The sequence below is a fragment of the Pteronotus mesoamericanus genome, unplaced genomic scaffold, assembly GCF_021234165.1.
Source record: "Pteronotus mesoamericanus isolate MK-2021 breed Mesoamerican mustached bat unplaced genomic scaffold, CSHL_Meso_final scaffold_54, whole genome shotgun sequence".
NCBI classification, from domain to species: domain Eukaryota; kingdom Metazoa; phylum Chordata; class Mammalia; order Chiroptera; family Mormoopidae; genus Pteronotus; species Pteronotus mesoamericanus.
The window spans coordinates 12,025,685-12,052,448 of NW_026555321.1; the positions used below are offsets into that span (position 1 = coordinate 12,025,685).

Sequence of the window (26,764 nt, forward strand, 5' to 3'; positions counted from 1 at the left end):
CACAGGAAGTTTCTTTCCTTGCTGGAAAGCTATTGAGATCAATACCAAGTACCAATGATTGCTCGTAATATAAATATACTTATGATTATATTCCAGTGAAACCACACCCCAGATTTGTTTATGTCTATTATAACTTCAAAAAGTGAGCAATGCTTTGTAAATTTCACCAGCTTCCCATCTACAAAAAGTAAGTGTCCACATTACTATAGCACCCTTGCTAAAATTTCACAGACTGGAGCTGAGTTTAGATTAAATTAGTGAGTCACTTAGAATACAGGTATTCCCGCTGATGCTGAATCTATTAGTCATTCATACCTCCGTGTGTATTAATTCAATCAGGCTATTTCCTGGAATCAGTCCCACTGGCATGTGGGGAGGAAATGATAGCAGCTATAGACAAGGAACTCCAGCGCCTCGGGGTCAGAGTAAGAGCACTTTGAATCAGAGGCCACCAGAAACGCACCTCACAATTTTGCCTAAGGCCAGGTTTCTCAACTCAGCAGTATAGACGTTTGGGGATGGACCATTCTTTGCTGTGCCGGTGCTCTCCTGTGCATTATAAGGTATTTAGCAGCATCCCTAGTCTCTACCAACTAGATGTCAGTAGGGCACACACACACACAAGTTATGACTGCCAAAAATGTCTGCAGACGTTGCCAACTGTCCCCAGAAAGGCAAAATACCTGTGTGAGGACTGCCAGCCTAGGGGCAGCCCCATAGACATTTCTGATAACTAGTCTCCCTATCTCCTTTTGAACCAATATATGGATCCGCCAAATAACCCTCTTACAGAGATAACGTGTAGGAATGGGATTTTTCTTCCAGAAGCTTCTTCCTCACTTGGCCAGTGTCCTTCCTCCTCCTGCCCCTTTTTCTCAGCTCTCCAGGCAAATGTAACCCTAGAATTGAGGCCGCTGTAAATGAGGCAGTCCCAGGAAGTACATGGCCCACTCTGCTTAGGGTAGCAAGTTTGGATCATCTTGTGACACCTTCCACTAACTTGCCACATTGTTCTGAGTAAACATAGCAATGAGAACACACAAGAGAGCATGCATTTAGGTTGAAGAGCACTTTGGAACCACCATTTGGTAGCTCAGTTCCATCTGCAGAAGCTGTCATCTGTAGATATAGGCCAGACAAACAGAATAATTGCTAACAGCGCAATATTTTTTCTTCTCTTGGTTACTGTTTGGTCAGAAAATACCTCAGGCCAGACTTTCATAAAGCTGTAAATGTTTGTATCTTAAGCTGCGACTTTTTTTCCCACCACAAATCATGCCTTTCAAGTCCCCAAACATCAGTGTTCTCAGATGTTATTGTTTCATGGTCGAAAGCATACAAATCATTTGGACATAATGTCCTTCTTACTTTTCTAAATAAATATGCCCTTTGACCCCATTCTTTTTGAGGAGAGATTTTGCTTCCCAAAACCAAATTTCCTAAGGAAATAGATGAAACTCTTTCAAAGAAATGTTTGTGCTAAGAGATGATCATTATAATTCCATAGGATTTCGCATGTGCTATCAGGCCAGCTTGGCCCATCTTGAGGAAGATTCCAGGCACAGCAATGCCCTTTAACTGGCTTTGTGATTTGTGGGCAAGTTATTTACTTCTCTGGACTGCAGTTGTCTCATCTGTAGAATGTAGCATAGTGGTTATAAGAACAGTTTCCCATTCACTGTCCATAACTTCAGGCAACATCTTTAGCTCTCAGCCAAAGTTTCCTACCTGTGAAATGGACTAATAACAACAACTCCTTCGCAGCCGTTGTTAAAATGCGTAAATAAAACATAGTATGCACCATGCCTGGCACACAGTAGGCCTTCTACAAAGGTTAGTTCTCACTATGATAAACTCAAAATGAAGTTATCCTTTTGTCAATTCTAAATTGTTTAGTGGCCTTTCAACCTTTCAGATGGGCAGCTAGAAAACAAATCAATTCTTTCTTAGCTTGGTTGTCCTAACTGTTGGCTTGTTTTTGCCTTTTTAATGAGTGTTTTGGCCACTTGGAGACAGAGCCTGTACCATCATAACATTAACTTTTTGAAAAATCATCACCAGCAGCCAATGTGGGAAACAGAATCACTCCATGCACAGCTGTCTCTTGTTTGATAAATTTACTGGAAGAAAAGACATTTTAATTAGAAAAACAGCTCTTAGTGTTTGAGGTATAGAGTGAAAATGTCAGAATTTGAAAGAGTGTTGAGTTTGAGTAATAAATCCTTGTTGTACACTGAAAACCATATGTTTTCAATTAAAAGATCATAAGACAAAGAATCAGAAGACCCATCTCAGCTCTTCCTCTGCCTGGATGACCTTGAGTAAAAAGTGACCTCTCTGGGCTTTAGTTTCTTTATTTCAAACCTCTTGCCATATACTTTAGTCCCCAGAATTTACTTCTTTTTCCTGTGATGATCCTCTAAGTCATTTTGTGTTGACGTCCCATAAACAGGTAAGGGGGTGACATGGTTGGCTAGACCTCCTTGAGTTCAAATCTTCACTTGATCGTTTAGTCACTATGTGACCTTGGGCCAGTTGTTCAACCTCTCTGTGCCCCAGCTTCCTCATCTAAAAAAAAAATGAGGATCCTATTTTTACCTCATAGCATTACTGTGAAAATTAAACTTAAAGTGTTCAGAATGGGTGCCTGTCATATAGGAAGCAGACATTAAATGTTAGCTATTTCTTTTATTATTTTGTTGGCTGTCTCCAAAGAGGGAAACCTTAAAAAGATGAAATTGGAGTTCTTGGTACTTGAAGTTTTTCCATTTCATGAACCAAATTTACCAACTAAACATTTAAGAAATAAAGATATCAAATGCCCATCCTTTTTACTTCCCTAACTTGCAACCCATCAAACGCTACTTTCCCCTCTGATTCCTGAATAGGAAAAATCTCTTCTCTGTGTAGTAACTATTTTAAATTGGCTAACCACACATTGAACAAAATCCATCTACTTCATATGGAGACTGTGTCCCTAGAACAGTGTCTCAAACATCAATGTGCCCATGAATCACACAAGGATCTTATTAAAATACAGATTCTGATTCATCAATTCCAGGGCCAGAGTCCCACATTCCTAACAAGCTCCCAGGTGATAAAGATGCTCCCGGTTCTCAACTGCACTTAGAAATTCACAAGCCATTTGAGGATGGAGGGCGCACGGGGGCACACCTGACCCTCGCTGGGGCAAACACGTTGGAGAGCAGCTGGCCTGTGGGGAATCATTGTCAGGCAGCCCCCCCCAGTCCCAGGCTCATCAGCTCTATTTTAATTAAAAAGTTTAAGGAAAAAAACAAAAAGGTATGAAAAGGGCAGTAGAAATCCTCCCTACTTCTCTTGATTCTCCTGAATTGTAAAAACATCATAGAACAAACTGCACCAAACAGGTTGACCCAGATGCAGTGCTGATTTATTTTCCACAAGACAGGCAGGCGGGAAATGGTTTAATTCTCCCACCATTTCTGCTGCTGGGGCAGGACCTGTGAGGTGCAGGTGCTAAACCAAACCCTCCTCAGGAGCAGTACACACCCCGCTGGGATTGTGTCATGCCACCAGGGCCTCTTGAGGAAATGTGGTTTTTGATGTATTTAGTGGTATTCTGAGGGCCTGAGAACAATCCCAAAGCTCCTCATCTCAAACACTCCTCACCTGCCTAAAAGCTTCGCTGCCACATGATCGAGAGTAAGGAAGAAGCACATACTGTGGCAGCACTTCTATTCCCCAACAAAAGGAAAAGTCAGACTCCTCCAGATTGAAATCTTTCCTCCCTAGATGAATTCTGCATTGATCTTAATCCTAGCTACTCATTTACATTATATATATATGGTAGTGAGATTCTATGAGAACTCAGAAGACGGGAATCTGTAGGCCTATATGTTACTCTATTTTTTTGACACCGTCATATATTTTTGTCCATTTTGTTAATCCCTGAGTCTACTTTATGGAAAGAAGATGTGTGCTTTGCAGCCAAGTAATGAGACTCCCTCTATAGTGTGATGCACAAAATAGATCCGATCACTTAAGAGTCACATTTTGTCTTTCTATCTGAGAAACTGCAAATCTCAAAGTTTATTCTTTATCCACAAATTATGCCCCAGTTCTAGTTTCCAAAGTGAGAAAAGAGTCACACGCATTTCCTATTTTGAGAAGGGGTATTTCACTTTTGGGAACATAAAATGGGGTCACTCTTATAAGCTACCTTATGTTTTTTTTTCAGAAATGTGGGTTCAGACTGGCAACGAGAATAAACATTATGATCTGAACTTTCATACAGGAGAAATCTAATCCTGGCGGTAAACATCTGTTCCCTTTTATGTGCATTTGTGGCTCTTTAATATGAACATTTCTGTGACGGCCGTAGCTTTTCTAATATCCTAAATGGAATCTCTGTGGCCTTTAGAGTAATTACCTCAAAGTTTGAGTCATCCGACCTGAGGCTTCTCTGATTAAATCGGTATGAATTATGGAAAACCAAGTGACCGTTCCTAGGGGAGGATTCCATTGTGTCCTCTGGAAAGTACTTTCCCAGTCTTTGGGGCCCTGGTCAGTGTTCCGCAGTCCACTTGTTCGTGTGTGGTTAAATAATTATAAGATCTCGCTCATGAACTTGGTCGCTGCCATGCGCTGAAATTCCGAGTGGAGTTTCCGCCATGATCTTTTAACTTTGTTTTAGGCTAAACTTGAAAATAGATTAATATGCATTTAAAGGTTCTAAGCACATACTTGTAAAAAAATTTAATGGTTTTAACTTATTATCAAGAGATTATCATTGTAGTGTCTCATTTCAGAATAATTATTTGAGGTTTCTCTAGCTATGACGATTGTTTTTCATTTGGATGGTGGTTGCCTAATGGAATAGACAGGAAAACTGGAGAAGTGGGAGCAGCCAGATAAGGAAAAGATTTGTTTCTCTCTTAGCAGCTCCCGGATCTCACTCACTTAATGGACTGAGAAACCCTGCCAATGAAACAAGAGAAACCCTCTGTGATAGCAAATTTAAATTCAGCTGCACACAGGGACAGAGAAGGCCAGTCTCAGTGAGAGGGAAAATAGGCAGGTGCCCAGTAAAAGAAAGACAAAACCATATAGCAATGGAAAGCAGCCTACCTGAACAAAGAGGCTGATTTTGCAAGACTATGCCTAAAAGAAAAAATGTCTGAGGACGCGTTTCATGTATCCAGACGAGGGCTCCACAGACCCTAGTTTATAAAGTCTTGGGAGTAAAGCAGCGGAGTCGTTCTCCGAAAGTGTACATCCCCATTGGAATGTTCGAGCACATGGTGTGCTCCTCAGTATTCCATCCATCCGTCTGTCCTTCCCTTAGTCCATTCATTGGCCCATCTGTCCATCTAGCTATCCATCCATCCATCCATCCGTCTATCCATCAATCCACTCATCCATTCATTTATAAATTTTCAAATAAAATATAAATAAAAGGTTAGTATTTTCATCTCAAACCCCAGCATCCAGTTTCTTTAGAGACCTCTGCTGCAGATCTTGAAATAGCCACAGACATGTAGCACTTGGGAAGAGGGGGAAGCAAAAGAAGAGAAATGTGAGGCAAACAATATAGGGACCAAGAGAAGATAATGAGCAAGGGCACTTAGCTGAGCAGCAGGAGGATAAAACAAGCACAAAAAGGTGAAAGATTCTCTCAGCAATTTCTGTTTCCCGCTGGGCTGCAGAGGAGAGGGGGAGAGATGCAGAGAGCTGCTGACTTTAATTCAGCCCCACTCAAGGCAGTGAGCATTCATTAATGGACCAGGCCCCTTACTACACGCTGGGTATGTAGCTAAACAAGCCATGGTCCCAGCTATTAAGGAGCTCACGAACCTAAATAGGTGAATTAGTAATTACAGTATATTGTAACACATTCTAACTAGAAACATGAGAATCAGTTAGCAACCCCTCATGTTTATTTTCTCATTGGTTCAACTGACAGACATACTACCTAGTTCTTGCCATTGTGATGCGAGTGCTTGTAGCAGTAGGAACCAAAAGATAGGTAAAAATGGTATGGACACCATTGACATAACACAGGCAGAACACGGCACATTCTTGCCTTACAGAGGAGCTAGAGACAAATATCATAGATATTTAGGAGAGAAATCCAAACAGGGAGAACAATTTGCCCAAAGTCATACAACTAATAAACGGCAAAGCCAGAATTGGAACCTTGACTAGCAGAGCCCACGTTCTTATCCACTAGCATGCCATCCTGCCTCTAGAAAGCAAAACACTTTTCATTTGCACTCACAGTTTTGGGAAGGTAATACTCTTCATAGCAGAAAATCTACATTGAGTTGATTTTAGTAGTTATGAGTCCTTCTTGTTAGTTACCAGTGGCTTTCAGATAAGAAAAGAGGCATAGAGCCTGTGCCAAGGATGTCATTTTCTCTTTCCAAAATTACCAGATTATTAGGGGACAATAAATATTAATTAGGACATTGTGTGCTAGGCACTGTGAGGCAGCGCCGGCCAGCACTCGGGCAGAGGGACAGCGTTTCTGCTTCACCCGACTCCTCTGGACCCCACTGTATCCATCCAGCTTCTCTGCTCATTGCTCCTGGGACAAGGCCGGCCTGGATGTCCCCCATCCTGACTGCCTGGTGTTACCCACGCCCCCGCAAAATAAGGAAATTAGACATGTGTGCAAATGATTGTATCATGAGGTAAAAAGTAGCACATGGAAGGAGGAAGATACATGGAAAGGGTTATGGGAGTTTGGAGGGTGGATGGATGCTTTCAAGGAAGCTCACACAACCAGCTAGGCCTTGAAGGCTGAGAAGGGAACAAACCTCTGTCTTTATCAGCATGCTGTCTGACACATCATGCTGAGCAAGCCAGGTGTGATGATAGGCCAGCCACAAAGGAAATGCCCACTTCACCAAAATGCCTCTCCCTCTGCCTCACACAGAAGGCACTCCTTGGGCCTGGCCCTACGCTTTCCGGGCATCCTTGTCAAAACACAGCTTCTACTGGGAGGGATGAGTCCTCCCAGGTTCTCAGCCTTCACATAGTGGTATGAAGTCATTTATCAAATTTCTTTCTTTTGGAAATGTGCTTTGACAATCAGGTTGAAAGGAGGCTTGAGTTTGGGGGTTGGGGCAATGGAAAGAGGTATTGCGTGCATAAATAGAGTTAACACTTAATGAGGCAGGCAGACCTTGGTGTGTGTTAACCTCTTTAATCATCACAATAGCATGTTCTTAATCTTACAGATGAGGAAACTGAAGTAACAGAGAAGTGAAGCAGCTTGCCTAAGGTCACAAAGCGATTTGCGAGCAGATGATCTGCCCACAGTGGGGACTGAGCGCCCACAGTGGAGACTGAGCGCCCACAGTGGAACCTGAGAATAGCATGTACTTGAGAGGAGGGAGAGAGGAGATAGGAAGGGCATCAAAAGGAGGTGAGAGGTTGTCCAAAACAACCTCATCTATACAGAGATTCTGTTTAGAACCAGGTGGTAACGGTAGTGGTGTTGATGGTGTTGGGGGTGATGAGGATAAGATAGCTGTATGCCCTACACATAATATTTTATTAATAAAAGTAACATTGTTTTATTAATAGTATTTTTCCTTTGGACAGAAAGAGAAATATATGGCTACATGCGTAATATAGATGAAATGAAATAGTTACAGCTCTATTTACACTTGAATAATATTTAATTACTAAATACTTTTACTTACATTCTTTCACTTGATCCTTATTAAAATCCCAAGAGCAATGCTAGATTGCACTTTTACAAGTGAAAAAACTGAGGCTTAGCTCAGAGAAGAGGAATTGATTTTCCCAAGATTAGCCTCTTCAGCTAGAGCTCGGGTCTTCCAACCGCCTCCTCTACTCCCTTCACTGAACAGAGCCTCCTCCAGGCCCATACGCTGGCCCAACCCATTAGGTTTTTCATTTTCCATTATCTTCATTAAGAAATGCAGCCCTGATAGGTCCTCAAAAAGGGCAAACGCCACCTTCACATAAAAGGAGAACAGGGCTGGATCCTGGTACCTGCTCTTGGCACAGCGGGAGGTGGTTATGTAAGGACTGGGAGGGGGTGCTCCCGGCGCAGACAAGAGCTTCTGCAGAGACACTGACCTATGGGCCCAAGCCCACAGGTTAGAAGCCCATGTGGTCAAAGGACAGAGAGCAAGGGCAGAGTCACAGAGAGGGGCTCAGCAGGACAGGAGGCATCAGTCCCATGGGCCTTAGGACTTTATTCTGGTATTGACAGGAAGTCATCAGATTTTAAAGAGCAGAGAAGGGAGGGAGAAAGAGAGGGAGAGAAACATCAATGTGTGGTTGCATCTCGCGCACCCCCTTCTGGGGACCTGGTCTGAAACCCAGGCATGTGCCCTACACTGGGAATCAAACCTGCGACCCTTTGTTTCGCAGGCCGGCGCTCAGTCCACTGAGCCACACCAGCTAGGGCTGATGTACATTTTTAAAAGCTTCTTCCGGCTGCTGCACGGACAATGGATTGTTGGTGGCTGAGAGTGAAAGCTGGGAGACCAGTGGTGAATATAAATGAGTAACTGGGAAAATTGAGTAAGACAATAAATTCAGTTAATAAAGAACTTTCAAAGTACTAATCAAATGGTAGCTATTAGTAGGCCAATGGCTACTCATTAAGTCAAATAATGAGACGAATCACTTAACCAATATAAAAGATATAAAAGGGCAGATGAAGTGCTCTGAATTTTAGGTTCCTTGTCACTCAAGCAGTATACTGCTATGTATTTCTGGGGATATTCATGAAGATGAATAAAAGTCTAGCTCAACCCTGGCCCATGTGGCTCAGTTGGTTGGAGCATTGCCTGTAAACCAAGAGTTCACGGGTTTGATTCCCAGTCAGAGCACATACCTGGATTGTGGGTTTGATCCCTGGTCGGGGCACATACGGGAGGCAACCAATTGGTGTTTCTCTCTCTCTCTAAAAAAGCAATGAAAAAAATGTCCTCCTGTGAGGATGAATTTTTTTAAGTGTTTAGCTCTGTATCAGCCAAATATTAGTCTGCAGTTCTACATGACTCCACAAATAAAAATAGGTTGATACGTACATAGGCTGAGAAATTAGAGACATCATACTTAATAGCCCAATGCTATACAGTGACAATTCTACACATCCTCTGAGTTTGTAAAGCATTTTTCATATACATTGCCCTAATAGAAAATATGGTTTGGGGTCTCAATACCTAAAATTGAAGGCCTTTTAATGCAAAGTCAACACTGTTCCAACGAGTGCCCTGAAATCCCTGCCTACTCAGCTGACCCTTTCTGACCCTGTTGTCGTAATCCTACTTCCTCTGCCTTGGCTTTTTTCTGAGGTGTCAGCTCGCTTTGGTGTCCTGAAATACTTGAATATTTTAATATAATTCTCCTTTTTTTGATGGACAGATTTCTCTTTTATTATCTTTAATGAAATTTCCAGAGATAGGCTGTAGGTCGTTATGTTAATGAGATTTATGTTTGTTTCTCCTTTGCACAAGAACCGTTTGGAGGAGTGCTGCATCATTCACAGCCACTAGAATTATGGCATCTAATGCAGGCTCACTCATTCCTGTCTAAACTCCCTGCAGACATAGGGGCTGGTGTATAGAAGTTACTCCAGTAATAGTTCACATGTCCCTACCTTATTATTTTCTTTGATTCTACTTGCTTATTATTTGCATCATAACTGACAAATTAAATTGCCTAAGAGTCTTAGTCTAGAATATGAAGTATTGAAAGAAAGATGTTTGCTGGGATCCATTAAAGAGCAAAGGATTTATACTTCATGTGCTTAACGCGATGTGATCATTTTTAGAGTCCCCCCTTTTTAAAAAAAAAAAGTATTTCTACTACTGTGTATATTGTATTACTGACAATGCTCAAAACAACAGGCTTTTTGAGTGAGGTTTAGTTACATCCATACAGTTAACATCTGACTTTTACTGCTTAATGCAATAGATTTCAAAACAATTGATGAATTTTTAATAATACTACGCATTTACTCCAAAGCTGTGTAAAACGTTAGAGTCTGAGAAGAAGATTGCACGCTTACCCAAAACTTGCCAATAATTTGTTTTCTTACCTTAGATTTTCTAACCACTGTGTATCTTAAGCTCTGTTTTATCCAAATCATCTGGGGAACTTAGTAAATACACAAATGCTCAGGCCCCATTCAACTTCAATAAGCCTGGTCTCTGTGTTCTTTAACAGCACCTCAGGTAATTCTGACACTCATCAAAGTTTGAGAATTGCTGGCTTAACTTCTTGATATTTTAGTCCCTCTGAAAAATATATCTCATTGGTTTGAATCTGGGGGGAACCAAAGGATCTAAGCATTAGACATAGAAATAAGGAAATTCGTGGAAACCATTGTTGCCAAGTAAATGTATGCAGAGGTAACTTACATTTGTCCCAATGAACAGCATACCCAGTGGGCAGAATTTAAGGAGCCTGGTGTAGGAGGTGCCTTTTCCCACCTTGAGGATGGGATAGGAATTATATGGGCCCCCCCGCACCCCCAGTTTTGGCGAGGATGGGAATCCAGAGTGTTCCTTAAATAAATCCCTCTAAAGTTTCCCAGTGACCCAACCAGAACTTCTCAGTCCCCAGGTTTCCCAGCAGTGTCCCCAACCTGTAAGCCTGCCAATTAAGCAACTGAACATCATTATCATGAATGTAATTACAGACAGTATTTATGACCTCGTAAATGCCTCCAGTGAATGAAGCCCTTTTCCCAAACCACCTCAGCCTCTTTTCTTAGGAAAATGGAAGGCAATCCTATCCCCTGCCTCACCCCTAATACAACCCCTTTACTTAGGAAAAAACCCACCCTTGCTGGCCCAGGGGAAATGCTGAGCGCATTTTGTTAGGCTGTACTCTAAGGAGGAACTGTCCCCTTGGGCAGAGCCCTTTTGGGTATGTCTATCCAAGCACGTTCACTAGCTCCCTTTACTAGGGGGCACTGACCACCAAGTCTCCCTGTATTTCTTAATTTCTGTTCCAGCAGGGAAATGAACACCAAATTTTAAATTTTTCTGCATAAAATAAATGAAATATTGGAGTTTTTACAAAACAGTGTGATAACTTTAACATTGCTTCAAATGGAGCTTTACAGGGTGCAATTTGCCAAGGACGGAGAGAGTCCCAGAAGGTACAGTAGACATTGCAGGAACACTCATGGGTGAGAAAGCTTTTTGTGTCTGTAGAAGTAAATGAATCTCTTTAGGTGCAGAATTAACTCTTGCATTCAGTAACTTTATATGTAGCTCATGAACACCTCAAACCCTCATGGATAATAGGTACTTGAATAGATTCTACAAAGATATGTTTAGTCTGAAATGCAATACAGCCTCCCAAGATCTTAATCTGTTTTCTTTTAATGGATTGTGAGCATGAATGCCTGTAATTGCACCAGTAGCTGGCACGGTTGAGTCCAGACCATGCATTGAAGAATGCCATATAAACTCTTAGGAGAAAGGACCCATGTTTATTTAACTGAGCTCATACAATGCCTAGCATAGCCCTCCATACAGAGTAAATTTTCACAGCTCTTCTCTGAATAAGAGCAAATGTCATATCCAAAAGCTATTATATTGTATGACTTCTTTAAAAGGGATTGTGGCACCCTGACTGGTATGGCTCAGTGTTTTGGGGGTTGTCCCACAAAGAGGAAGGTTGCTGGTTGGATTCCTGGCCAGGGCACATGCCTGGGCTGCAGGAGCAATCCCCAGTTAGGGTGTGTATGAGAGGCAACCAATCGTTGTTTCTCTCTCACATCGATGTTTCTCTCCCTCTCTTTCTCCCTGCCTTCTCTTCTCTCTAAAAAATAAATAAATAAAATCTTTAAGTAAAAGGAATTGTTGCTTACAGGCCAAGGTAGGATATTTCAAGCCACAGCAGTTCCATTTACTGCAACAAAGAAATCATGCTGTGACTTTGTTGTTATGGTTGTTCACAGTCTGCTTCAGGAGTAGGAATGGAGTACATGGGTACCAGATTTCCACATAGGAACCTGAAGACCCAGCAGGGTAAATATAACTTCCAAAAGGGACTGAGAGAGTAGATTGCACTTTTAGAGAAACCATCCTAACCGATGTCAGCTGAAGACAACTAGGAGCTTTACAGAGGGCACTAGGGAAACCTGAACGGTTTTTAACCTGGTGTTACATAATTTAAAAATCATTTTAAATGTCTGAAAACAGCTTACAATTTCCAGTGCTACACAGGGATCAGCATGGACTTATCTTTCTAATATGGGTATCTATGGTCCTTTGGTAAATTTAGCATTAAAAAACTTACTTATAAATTATAGCCTTTCAGTCACTGTATGTGATCACTTTAAAAGTAGAACTGTGTTTGTATTATAATTTTTCTCATTTTCACAGCAGCCTAAGAATTTCTAGAAATATGGATGACCAGATGGATTATGTTTTTAATGTCTATGCAAATACAAATATACATATTAGCTTGCTCATTTTTACTTTCTATTTTATATCCATGTACAGTAAAGATATTAAGGAGGTAAAATTCACCACTACAGAAGGTTAGTGTGAGAAAGTTTTCCTCTTTTTCTCCCCATTTTCTAGAGGACTGACTTTTAAGTCCCTATCAATTGAATAGAAAAAAAACCATAATTACATAAATAATTAACTGCCTGTACCTCAATCAAAGGGGTCTACCACTGGAGCCCTTCATTCACCCCACAACTCAAGTACCACCTGCTGTCCTTTATTGGATCTCAGTGCCAATTTGAGACTACATTGAAACCACTTACAAGATCCAGCCTCCTTCTTTTAAGCCATCAGAGGTAGAAGGAAAACAGAATTGTCACTCGGTGTAGCCACGTGAACAAGTCCCACTTAAGTACCAGGGTGTCCCTCAGGTCAGCCTGTGATAAAACCCAAGTCAAACAAGGCTGAATCCTGGATGTTTGGTATCCTAAGTATCTCAAAAGTGTTCACGACCAGCTCTGACCCTCCAGACCTCAAATGGTCACCGAAGCAGTCACGTGAATTGGTGTAAACGTGCTCTCGGGCCATTGCTGTGGAGGCAAGACTGGAGAAAGTGCAGCCTTCCCAGGGAGGAACCTACATCTTATAGGCGCTAAAAATAAGGGGGAACATGTTGATTCCTCTGACAGGCGGTCCAACTGCGGTGGCTACACGCCCAAGGCTGACAAATTCTGCATCTTATCACTGCCGTCAAGCGAAGATGCATGTGAATACTGTCAGCCTGAAAGAACTGAGAAACAACTTGCTTCCCAGCACTGCATCTCAACAAAGTCTTGACAATGCCAACAGCTCATCATCTTGTATTTTTCAACCCTCCAGAAAATGGCCTTCCAGCCTGGGACAAACCGAAACACTGTCCAGACCAAGAACACGACTGGAAGCTAGTAGGAATGTCTGAAGCCTGCCTGCATAGGAAGAGCCATTCGGAGAGGCACAGCGCGTTGAAAAATGAACAGTCCTCGCCACATCTCATCCAGACCACTTGGACTAGCTCAATATTCCACCTGGACCATGATGATGTGAATGATCAGAGTATCCCAAGTGCCCAGACCTTCCAAACAGAAGAGAAGAAATGTAAAGGTAACCAGATTTTTATTAGACCATATCATGTGTTTCACCAAGGGAAAAAAAAAAATCTCTGTTGTAACTGTGTGCTCGGTCTTCCTGTATTCCAATGGGGAGTGCCTATGTGTGTTCTCCAGCAATTCTGTGATGAAGTTTCTTTATCCCCAAATCTTCTTTTAAACATAAATAAATAAGTGGGTTCCAAAAGAAAGCAGTTAATTTCAGTTTCATGTTGTATTGGGGTACTTGGGAAGAAGACATTTGTGTTTCTCTAATTAACAGAAGAGTTGTTAGTTTTGGCTTTTTCTATTTTTGAATCTGAATAGAACAGACATTGCCATCATTATATAAGTACTTGTTTTGAAATGTGTGTATGTGTGTGTGTGTGTATATATTTCTTTTCCTGATTGTGCCAGCAGCTAATGAGATCTCAAAGTCTACCTTTAAACTAAATAGACAATTCACATTCAAAAGGGAGGTTTTAAGTTGGGTTTTGTTTCTTGTTGTTTTGTTGGGTTGTTTTGTTTTGTTTTTTTTTGACCCATTAAATCCTTGTGTCATCATCCTGAAAGGCGAGATTATGGTTTTAGGGGGTTGTCACCTCATAAAAAATATGTTAAACTGGCCTAAGTTGCTGATTGCATTAGACTTAACCGGTCTTCACCCCACGTCACCTCCACCCTGACAGATGTCCTCATGCTGATCGCTTTATTGTCTTAGGGCTCCCAAAATCTTTGCTTCTTAAATTAGTCTTTAAATGTCCACGAAATTAATTTACATCTTTAAATGTCCAAGTTCATGTAACTTACCATTGTGTTTCAATTTAGCATTTCTTTAAAAAGGCTTTTGTTTTTTCTTGTAAGGATTTTGACTCATGATAAAACTTAAAGTTGGGTATTTGAAAATTGGGCAATCACGTACAAGATATTAATAAAAGTTTGTAAAATCTCCTATATATGAGCCATGAAGGACTTTTCAAACTCTTCTAACTTGAACATAAAAGCATGATACTATTTATCTCTCAAAGGAAACTACTGCTGGTCCTTTAGCTTCTCTGGAAACCCTTCAAAAGCTCCTTGGAACTGCCAGTTGATCTGGGAAGTTGAGTGTGTAGATTGTTTCAGATGAAACTACGATCATCTAATAATAAAATAATAATAAAATAGTGGTGTAAGCTCTGACTGGAGAACAATCAAAACTATCCATGTTCTCTTTGAGAAGATTTGTGTTTGTCCCTTATCTGTATTACTTAAAAGAGTTCAGAAATTGAACAGGATATTTAGAAGAAGAGCAACAGAAGTTTTTTTCAAGGGAGTCAGGTATAGGCAGGTGTGTCTCTGTGTATATGTACCCATTTCTTTGAAATACAATTGAGATTTAGTCTCAGCATCTATATCCAGATTGTTTTTTCAAATATTATGAGCCGGGGTCAAAACTACGTCAGTCCCTGGTTTACAGTAAATGCCAAAAGAAAGTGTAGTGTTCTCGTGAACCTCACTAAGGACCTCACTAACTAAATTTTATTTATTCACAGTTGGTACCCATATTTATTCATTTATTCTTTCAATTATAGGACCATCTCTGTCTTGATCATGTATGAGGAATATTGGCCTTGAGTATCTAGAGTTCCCTACATTGTAACTTTTCAGTTTGTTAATATACCTTAAAAGCAAAAGGAAAGAGTCTTTGTTTGGATTCAAGACCATAAGTATAATACAGGCATTCAGACCACATTTTTGAGTCTGACATATTTGGGCTAGAATTCCAGCTCTTCACATTTCTGTCCTCAAGCAAACTTATGTGATTGTTGATAAAATTAAATAAGAATGTTTGTAAGCGTTTAGCATAATACCTCTCATATAGTGCTCTCTAAATAGCAGCTATCATTATTACTGTGATCATTACTATTAGTTCTGCATCATTACATCACATCAATTCTTTGGGCTGCCCTGTGCGCCTGCCTGGCGAGGAAGGGGGAGGGAGGGTAGGACAAATGAGTGTGGGGTGGGACATGACATTTCAGGGAGTGTAAAGTTGATTTTGCATTTATTCAGCTTTCTCCTGCTGAAAATTAGAGAATTATTTAATAAGACACTATAAAGAAATTGTTAAAAGTTCTTCCTCAAGATTCTAGTATTGAAGGGAAAACGACTAAGGTAAACTTTCCTGTAGTTTTCAGACTAACCAGGATTCACCTTGGCATGGACGTGAGCCAATGCCTTGGTTCAATATGAAAATGCCACCAGGAAGCCTGCATTGACATGGCCCAAGAGCCTGATTAACTGAATTTCACTCATTCACAGTACACACCTGTATTTACCAATGAGGCCAGGGAAATAATGCAATTAGTCATTCTTTCCTTTTTGGACTTGGTTCTTCTCCATGCGCTCTGCTCACCAGCTAAAGTCACTGCGAGGAGAGTTCTATTTTGATGTCCCTCTACAATGGGCATTGATTTCCTGGATATCTCTGCCTACCCCCCAAGCATGCTTGATATCTCAGTCTTGGGCTATAAATCCATTCATTCATCCCGTCAGTATTTATTGAGTGACTACTATGCATGGGACATTTTCATTGATGTCCAAGCATGAAGAAATAGAAGCAGAGCTAAAAGAACATTCAGATAGCTCCATTTCAGGGACCCCAGATGGAACTGATAAGAACTAAATAGCTTTCAAGCAGCCAAAAACTTAAGGATCTAAACTGCAAGAGTCAAAAGAACAAATTGACTGTTTGACTTTGTATAATAGGCCCATCTCCCAAACCAGTAATCCAGCCATAGACCAGTGCACCTATAAGCATGATATGTGAACAGAGATCGTTCTGCAGACTATGACTTTTACCACTCTATTGATGCAAGTACAGAAACTGAGAATAAGATTTAAAAACGTTTATAGCAATTTGACATTACCACTGACATTCAAATGCATGATCAGTGGACTCCCCTCACTGACTAGGATATAGACCAGTTGGATATCATCATATCTACCTGTCAGTCATATGAGGCCAGAGCTATGTAAAGCCTTGTGCAGTAGAGCCATGTATTGAGCCATAATGAACAGGATATTTCTTTAGGAATAATTTGAGAATCACTGATTTATGCTTTATAGTATTCTTAATGTTTTTCCTTAAGCTTATTTTTTGTTATGTATCTAATGTTTTGTTTTTCATTTTGGTCTATTTTCTGCTTTCATTTTAATCTGCATATGCCTGTGCTCCTATCTGCTACAGTCCTTCTCATGAAATTGGTTGCTAACATCTTTAACTAGAATAAGATCTCTGAAGCCCTTACATTCTGCCACAGAGCTCACAATTTGAGTCTGCTCTAGTACCAGAGGCTATTTCCAGCAAGAAGCAAGTGGCCCTATTGCCTTCCTCAAGCCACCTTCTATCTCCACACTACCCATCCCCGGGGGTTTTGTCACAATTTGGACTGACAGTGTGGCCATGAGGACCACTTTCTCCTCCTGCCCGCCTCCTCCTTCCCAAAGTCTGAGATGATGTACTCAGCAGTGCACACAGTTCACCAACCAGTGGCACTAGCAGCAGCCAGGGCTTCTTAGATATGCAGAATCTCAGGCTCCACCCCAGACTACTGAGTTGGAAGCTCTGGAAAGGGATCTGGGAACCAGTGTTTAACCAGCCCTCTCTTAAAACCAAAGTATCAGGAAGTCCCTTAGACTAGACTCAAATTTTTAGAGTAGGAAAGGGTCTGCCACCTAGTGGACACTTGGAAAACACACATTTTTCTTCCAGTTCTTAACTCACCTGGGGAGTCTGGTAAGTTAATTCACCTGTGTCTATCCGTTCTTGATTAGGCCTTCCTTTACACCTGGCTTATTATCTTAATTGTCAACTAGATGTTCTGTTTAATCACTTTTTCTGGTCACACTTCCCTCTGGGACTTGAGCCCTCTGAGAGCCCCACTCTATTTGCCTGGAGCCCTGATCCTCTAAGTTTTTAGACTGTACAAGGCTTCTGCACTTGACCCTTGCACACCCTCCTGAACTCTCCCCCAGAAACCACAGGGTCCCACCAGTCCCACAGATTGGGTCCTAGCCAATGCAGGCACCCCTGCAGCTGAATCTAGCCAGCCCTGCAGAACCCAGGTAAATAGTCGGACCTCCACACTTCGATGTTTGACCTTGATGTCAATCAGGGACCTTCCTGTTTGACCTTGATGTCAATAAGGGACCTTCCTGAAACACTGGAACCTGGTGGGAGAAACAGGGCAAAACTGACTCATTCCCTACTGGCATCAGACAATAGCAGCAACCTGGTGATTTCACTGAGTTTTCTCTGTAGGTCCGCTCTGTGCTTAATATCAAGAAATTGAGTCTCAGATCCCCAGGAAGGCAAGAAAAATAGTCAAAATAATTTTACTAACAACTTACTTTCTCTGATTACAAAAGCCATCTGTGTCCATTGTACAAAAAGTGAAATTTTCCCAAAGGTTCAACAAAAATAATTTTAAAAATTCATTTGTAATTCCATCCTCCAAGGACAAGCAGTGTTAAAATCTTTATTATATCTTAGTCTTTTTTTCTGTGTATCTCTATTTTTTACAAACTTGCAATATTAGCCATTCCACTTTTAACCAGTTTTTAATGTTTAAACAATATATCATGAACAGTTTCCCTTGTCATTAGTCTTTGAATCCTGACTTTTATTGGCAATAGATTATTCTTGCTTGTAGATATGCCATAACTTATTAAATGAGTCTCCAAGATTTAGACAAGTTAAAGTAATTTTTAAAACAATATCTTATGTCAACAAAGGGGCAGACTATTAACTCCTGCTCCTCATAAGGAGAAAAAAATGAATCAAATCAATGATGACAATTTTAAATGATGTATAATTCTCATTTACCAAAATAACAAAGTGTTCTAAAAATGAGAGACATAAAGCCAAGTCATTGTATGCATTATAATCCTTCAAGTTAGACATTCACATTTTCAGCAGGTGATCACTATCTTTGTCCTTAAGTGAAACACAAGGACATCTTCAGGCAAATGAATATTTTAGAAGATGGAGGATTAAAAAGTTTGAACCTTTTCACCAGTATGATCATGCGCTCCATCCATCTCCTCTTTCCACCCTGCCCCACTCCCCATGCATCAGGGTACACAGTCCTGCCGAGAGCACGGGTGTAATTCATATACTTCAAGGGCACTGGGAGCCTTAGCCATTAACATGGCTGTAAGTGCTATCTACCAGCTTCTGACATAGGCGAGAGAGCCCTGTGATTTGATACCTCAAAGGTAAGGAAGAGCACCTTGTAAGTAGACCAGGGTGGGCAGAGCTGGAGGGGAGGGAGGAAAACACTGGGACCAAGGCAATGTCAAAGAAAGGCAAACACCAGAAATTCAAAGCTCTGTTTCATCCATCTTTAGTTTCCATTGAGCAGATGGACCACAAATTTTCAAGGCCAATTTAGCAGTGTCTGTCACAACAATGCTTCAACTCAGCTGTCCCTCCTATACTACTCTGTCCCATAGAAATACTCACATAGGCCACAAAGATCTGTGTTCAAAAGTTTTCTTTGCATCTTTGTTTTTTTTCCTGAAAATCTGGAAATGATCCATAGCGAAATGTTCAAATAAATTATGGTATATCTAAAGAATCCACTAGAAAAATAAACAGATTTTTAAAAACAGGTGGTTTTAGAAATAATAGAGAAGCAATCATGTATTAAGTATAGTATATATCCCATTTACAGTTTTAAATGCATAGAAAAAGTTCCTAAGAGGGTCTTGGGGGGATAAATGGTATGGAAGGAGACTTGACTTGGGGTTGTGAACATACCATACAATATTGATGCTGTGTTATAGAATTGTATACCTGAAACCTATATAAATTTTCTTAATCTATGCACCCCCATACATTCAATAGAAAGAGAAAAAGAGCCCTGGCTTGTGTGGCTCTGTGGGTTGAGTACCAGCATGAGAACCAAAGGGTCATTGGATTGATTCCCAGTCAGAGCACATGCCTGGGTTACAGACCAGGTCCCCAGTGGAGGGCATGTGAGAAGCAACCACACATTGATGTTTCTCTCCCTCTCCTTCTCCCGCCCGTCCCCTCTCTCTAAAAATAAATAAATAAAATCTTTAGAAATAAAGTAAGGAGCAGGATTGCCATGTACCACTGTGCAGATTGTCAGGTTCTATGCTGTACAATAGGCTCAGTGTTCACCTTCCAGTTGAGGCTGTGACACAGTGCCCTGAAGACAAACGTCACCTCCCTCCCTGCCTGCCAAGAGTTGACCCAAACACCGGATAAATCTACAAATTTGCTAAGAGAGTACAACTAAATGTTTTAACAAATATGTGTATATATAGCGATGTATATGTGATATATTTTTAATGTATACAAGATCTGTCCAGAAGGTATCCAGCCATGCAATATTAAAAATAGACATTTATTGAGGAAAATACAAAAAATACTACACATAGGACAATGATGCCTCAGTCCCCTTCAAAGTAGGCACCTTGAGACCTCACACAGTTTTCCCAGTCGCCATCAGCTACTGCATTGCATTTTCCTGAATCTCATCAGCAGTCTGAAATCTGTTCCCTTTCAAAGATGATTTTAGCTTTGAGAAAAGCCAGAAGTCACGGGGCACCAAATCTGGGCTATAGGGGAACTACGTCATCTGGGTGATTTGATGTTTCACCAAAAAACTCTTCACGAGACATGATTCACGAGCAGGCGTGTTATCATGATGAAGCCCATAGCTGTGGCCTTCTGAATCATCCGAATAGTTTCCATGGAAGAATGTTCAAGCTTAACACAAAAATTGATGCAGATTCTTTGCTCTACTCATTCAGTTATTTTGAATGCCATAGCCACACAGTACACATGCTCACTCAATGGCTTCTACCACCTCCACTGACTAAGTGCAGTGAAGTTGTCATTGTTCATTCATGCACATTCCAATCCACTCTCCTTGGTTGCCAGGTTACAGCAACGCCGTGCAAACCATTCTTATATTAACAATGGCTGGACTTTTTCCACACAGACATCACCGCATGTAGTGATGGACATGTTAATGAGCCAGATAGGAAGAATCTTCCCTCAATGTAGACATTTATCAAATTGTCAAGATGTACAGTTTGAATATCTTACAGTTTTATTTGTCAATCTTACCCAATAAAACTGAAAAAAAGTCCTAGAATCCTCAAGTTACTTAGCTGCCCTAGTGCCTCAAATCCTAAGGATGTTGCCCAGCACTTAGTGGGCACATAGGGACAATTTAAAACAGAAAGCCAGGATTTTGCTCTTGGCTCTAACACTCACCAGCTATTTAACCTTGGATAAATCACTAATTCCCTCCAGCAAAGAATGTAATCAGAGATTACAAAGAAACAAAAGACATTAATCTACACTCCATTTTAAAGTAGCTCTCCAAGCCCTAGCTGGTGTGGCTCAGTTGGTTGGAGTATATCATCCTACAGACCAAAAGGTCATGGGTTCAGTTCTCCATCAGGGCACATACCCAGGTTGCAGGTTCAATCCCTGGTTGGGGTGCATAGAGAAGCCACCTTGATTTATAACGTATATTGACACAGGAACGGGTTCTCTCTGTAGTTATTCTGTCACTGCTGCTAATAATGAGCTGTATTTATAGATCAGTCTTTCAGGTTCTGCACCAATTTAGCTTCCCTGACCTGAAATGGAATAACTGAGACCCTGTTTCTCTATCCTCACTGAAGGATGCCGGAAATCCAGAGCTAGCTGAATTTGGAAATGAGAGTCAGAAATCCTCCATGGTCTAGAGCCATTCTCCAAGGCATTGACCTGAAACAGAATTAATGTCTTTGTTGAACCTCTTTGACCATGACATTTGTCAGTATTGACTTATGCCAGCAACCTGACCTTATTAAACTTTACTGCTTCTTCAAATATAGAACTATATTGCAAATATGACTATTTAAGTCTCTTATCTAGCATTTGAGTTAGAATATTGTGTGTGAGTTGGTTTCTTCATCTAAATGGCAGTGTTCAGTGAGTGGCAGCTTTTACCCCAACTATCCACAGTTGTGCTGCAATGTGCCCAGCAGAGCAAATGAGAAGATATTTATTTGGCTCTTTGTTTACCTAGTTCTTATAATGAGCCTAAGATATACAGGAGTGTGCAAAAATAGATGTACAGTTGTTTGTATGGAAAATAATACAATCATTAATAAATAATAATACAAGAATAAATTCTGTTTTGCATACCCTCAATCGTAAACCTCCTCTAGCCAGCACCTGTAAAACTAAAAGCCAAAACTGTGTAAATAAAAGAAACTCCTGTCCTTTAAAGGCAAAAAGTACATGTTAATTTTTGCAGGAGTTTCAGTTGAATGGGCTACCAAGGAAACAGGCATCTGCATTGGGTTCATCCCATTTCATATTTATGGCCAGACATAGAGAATAGTGCTTTCTTGTTATCCCTTTGTAGTTACAAATGACATCTCATTTTTTACCTTCCTTTGAAGTGGTCATTCTGTGTTCCCCCAAACAGTGGAATCAAATGCCCAATTTATGATTTTTTTACGTGCAATACCTTCTTTTCTAAATTTTTTTATTTTTCAATTATAGGTGACATACTATATTACATTAGTTTCAGGCCTACAACCCAGTGCTTAGACATTATATAACCTATTATCACCCTGATAAATCTAGTACCCATCTGACACCATGCATAATTATTATAATACTGTTGACTATATTCCCTACGCTGTGCACTACATCCCCATGACTATTCTGTAACTACCAGTTTGTACTTCTTAACCCCTTTCACCCTCTTCACCCATCACTGCAACCTCCCTCCCTTCTTAAAGAAAGCCCTTTGACATTTCTTGTAATAATGGTTTGGTGGTGATGAACTCCTTTAGCTTTTTCTTGTCTGGGAAACTGTCTGTCCTTTGATTCTAAGTGATAGCTTTGCTGGGTAAGGTAATCTTGGTTGTCCGTCCTTGCTTTTCAACACTTTCAATATCTCTTGCCAATTCCTTCTGGCCTTCTAAGTGTCTGTTGAGAAATCAGCTAGCAGTCTTATGGGAACTCCGTTGTAGGTAACTAACTGCCTTTCTCTTGCCGCTTTTGAGATTCTCTCTTTGTCTTTAACCTTTGGCATTTTAATTATGACATGTCTTAGTGTGGGCCTCTTTGGGTTGATCTTATTTAGGACTCTCTTCACTTCCTGGGCATATATATCTATTTCCTTTACCAATTTAGGGAAGTTTTTTGTCATTATTTTTTATATAAGTTTTCAATTCCTTGCTCTCTCTCTTTTCCTTCTGGCACCCCTATGTGTATGTTGGTACACTTAAAGTTGTCACAGAGGCTCCTTACACTATCCTAATTTTAGGGGGGCATTTTCTGCTTCTGTATCTTCCAAATCTCTGATTTGATCCTCTGCTTCATCTACTTCACTGTTGATTATCTGTAATGTATTCTCTTTTTTTTTTTTTAATCCTCACCCAAGGACATGCTCATTGATTCTAGAGAAAGGGGAAGGGAGAAAAAGTCAATCAGTTGCCTCTTGTAAGCACCCTGACCAGGGACCAATCTGCAACCCATGCACATGCCCTTACCAGGCATCAAACCCCAAATGCTGCAGTCTACAGGACGACACTCCAACACACCAAGCCACACTGGCCAGGGCCCTGTAATGTGTTCTTCAGTTCAGTTAATGTAGTCGTCTTTTCTGACTGGTTCTTTTTTATTTTTTCAAGTTCTGTGTTTACTTTGCCTCTCTTTGTTAATGTTCTCACGAAGTTCATCTGTTAGTCCCCTAAGTTTGTTGAGCATCCTTATAACCAGTGTTTTGAATTCTGCATCTCGTAGATTTCTCATCTCCGTTTTGTTTAGTTCTTTTGGAGTTATATTCTGTTCTTTCATTTGGGACATGTCTCTTTGTCTCCTCATTTTGGCAGCCCCCCTGTGTTGGTTTCTAGGTATTAGGTAGAGCTGCTACATCCCCCTGGGTTGGTAGATTGGCCTTATGTAGTAGGTGTTTTGAAGGGTCCAGTTGCTTTCAAGGGCTTCGTTCCTTCTGTCAGGGTGGGGCCAGGCCCCTACAATAGTTCTTTATACCAGTTTTATTTTCTGGTCCAGGATCCAGGCCAGGATTATACATTCTATTTTGTTTTTGTGTCTCTTTAATATGCTTTAATCCATTTCACCTCCTTGTGTTCCATGGCATTGAGATTTTTTAAAGAACGCAGGCCATTTGTCAAAAATAGTAAAATATTTTTGTATCATGTGATATTTGTACTTATAAAAATTTGAATTTAAGTATGTGATTCAGAAACCATTTCCAATCTTCCAAATCACCTACATTTCCATGTGAGGTTGTTCATCTTTGTTGATAAGCTTCTTCATAATTTCACTGAGTTGGAAGAAAGTGTCTTTCCTGAAAATCCTCTTATTAAGCATTCATTCAATACTCTAAGGATGAATGTCTCAAAAGTAAAAAGTATTTGTTTTCCTGTCACCTGTGGCATTTTTAAGTTTGGAATGACAGTGTGATACTTACCTGAGGGACACCTTTCTCTGTAGTAGGGACAGAAAACAGGGTCTCTGCAGTCTGAAGACTTCTTAGATAATTAATAGACTTTGCCTATTTATTCTCTTCTCTTGTTTTATCCAATCACATTAAATTACAAAACAATTAAGATTTGGTACATCTTAAGTTAATCTTCATATCTACTCCGTACCTTTTTAGACTACTTGGTGTTTGAAATAAAATGAATTTTAATTCACTATTTGTAGATTGGGATCTCAGGGTACCAACATGAAGTAGAGCATATTTTTGAAAACTTATAAAATATTTTTAATTTCTATCATCTTTCAAGGCCCAGTCGAAATATCACCTCTGTGATTCTTTCTCCATTCCCCATAAGAATGAGTTATTTCTTTCTTTATGTTGTCATAGAATATTATGGAAGTACTTACTGTGTTCTGCCTTGTCTTATAATAGCTTCTGAACATGCCTGTTTGATTCACTGGAGACCATGAATTCATCTTGATTTATACCAAAAATATTCTTGAGTGTGTTCTGTGAGCCCAGTATTATACTGGGTGCCAAAAAAGAAAACTTAAATGAAATTTCCAGATAAACATGTTAGGATACCTTTGAGTCTAGACTTGGAAGGACTAGCAACTCGTTGATGACCAAGCAACGGTGAATGTTCTGTTGGCTGGCTGGCATTTGTCTTAGAAAAGAATAATGAAGAATTTACCCTACTTTGTTCCAGAAAAAATTCTTTTACTCCATGTTCAGTTAACACTTGAAGTATTCAGTGTGTGAGATATTTTTCCTGTTTGTTTAATATGTCTTTTTAGCTTTCTTGCAATTCAGAAGAAAGCCATCCTATGGTGCACCTTCTATTAGATCTAGAAAATAACATATATGATATTGATACATAAATTATGTGAACTTTAAATTTTTTATTTATTTTACTTTTAATTGACTTTATTGGGATGACATTGGTTAACAAAATTACATAGGTTTCAGGTATACAATTCCGTGATACATCATCTCTATGTTGTATAGTGTGTCCGCCATCCCAAGTCAAGTCTCCTTTCATCACCATTTATCCCCCCCTTTACTCTCTCCTGCCACCCCCATCCCCCTTTCCCTCTAGTAATCACCATACTGTTGTTTGTGTCTATGAGTTTTTTCTTCGCTGAATCCCTTCACTTTTTTTCACCCATCCCCCAACCCCCTTCCCCTCTGATAGTTGTCAGTCTGATCTCTGTATCTATGAGTCTATTTCTATTCTGTTTGTTAGTGTATTTTGTTCATTAGATTCCACAAATAAGTAATATCATACGGTACTTGTCATTCTCTGACTGGCTTATTTCACTTAGCATACTACTCTCCAGGTCCATTCATGCTGTCACAAAAGGTAAGATTTCCTTCTTTTGTACGGCTGAGTAGTATTCCATTGTGTAAATGTACCACAGCTTTTTTGTCCACTCATCTATTGATGGTCATTGGGCAGCTTCCAAATTTTGGCTATTGTAAGTAGTGCTGCAAGGAACATAAGAAATACATAAATATTTTTGAATTAGTATTTTGGGGTGTTCTTTTTTTTTTAATATATTCCCAGAAGCAGAATTGCTGCATCATAAGGCAGTTCCAATTTTAAACTTTTGAGGTATCTCTGTACTGTTCTCCACAGTGGCTGCACCAGTCTGCATTCCCACCAACAGTGCAGGAGGGTCCCCGTTCCTCCACAGCCTCGCCAGCACCTGTTGTTTGTTGATTTATTGATGATGGCTATTCTGACAGGTGTGAGGTGATATCTCATTTTGGTTTAACTTGCCTTTCTCCAATGATTAGTGAATTTGTTTAAAAGTTGGCATGTTTATTTTAATTACAACTTAACATCACTCCAACAGAGCAGCCCCATTGCTACATTCTAATTTTTAGCCATTAAGTCCTACAAAAATAAACCCAAGCTCTTACAGTAACTTTGATGACTGAATTTTTTTATTTTGATAATCAGTTTTAATTACCTCAAGCTATTTGTAATCCACATCTATTTTTGTAAAGGTTTCTTGAGATATAATCTGCATACCCTACAATTCCTGTTTTAAATGTACATAACTATTAGTATGTTTAGAGTTGTGCCACAACAAAATCTTCACCACAAGTTCTTATTTTAGAACTTTCTCATCACCCCAAGGAAATTTTGAGCTGGTTTATACTTATTCTATATTCCTGTCCCCAGCTCCCCGCAAACACTCACCTACTTTCTGTCCCTACAGGTTTGTCCTTTCACTGGACACTGCATGGAAGTGGAATCATGCACTAGCACTGGCATTTCACTTAGTGTACTGTGTTTGAGAGTCATCCACAGTGTAGCATGTATTAGCACTTTGAACTTTATGCCTTTAATTATGTTTTATAACATTTTCAAGTGTAAGTATAGGACTGGATCCTTTAATGAACAAAAACATACATCTTTTGAAAACTAAATCAACTGTGGTGGAGTCTAGATTTTGCACTACTTGTTCTTAAAGGTGAAAAATCAAAAGTAAATGCAAATGATTCAATTACTCTTTCATTATTTCTATTATTAGAGAAATTTGTTTTAAACTCAATCTCTGACATATTATTCTGGAATAAAGAAAATATACTGTAGCCATTAAATGTCAAAACCATTTCACTGAAACAACCAGTCCACTTTTCAAATCAAGTCCAT

General features: G+C 40.0%; 1 protein-coding gene across 7 annotated transcripts in view; it reads left to right on the forward strand.

Annotated features, from left to right (window-relative positions):
* THRB (thyroid hormone receptor beta) overlaps positions 1-26,764 on the forward strand; it is a 330,196-nt gene that overhangs the window by 245,029 nt on the left and 58,403 nt on the right. For 6 of the 7 annotated variants that reach the window (XM_054595367.1, XM_054595368.1, XM_054595371.1 and 3 more), the window contains one exon: positions 13,317-13,577. The exons of the other annotated variant lie outside the window; for it this stretch is intronic. In XM_054595367.1, coding sequence (XP_054451342.1) covers positions 13,317-13,577 — 261 coding nt within the window. The remainder of the gene's footprint in view (positions 1-13,316; positions 13,578-26,764) is intronic. 7 annotated transcript variants of the gene reach the window in all.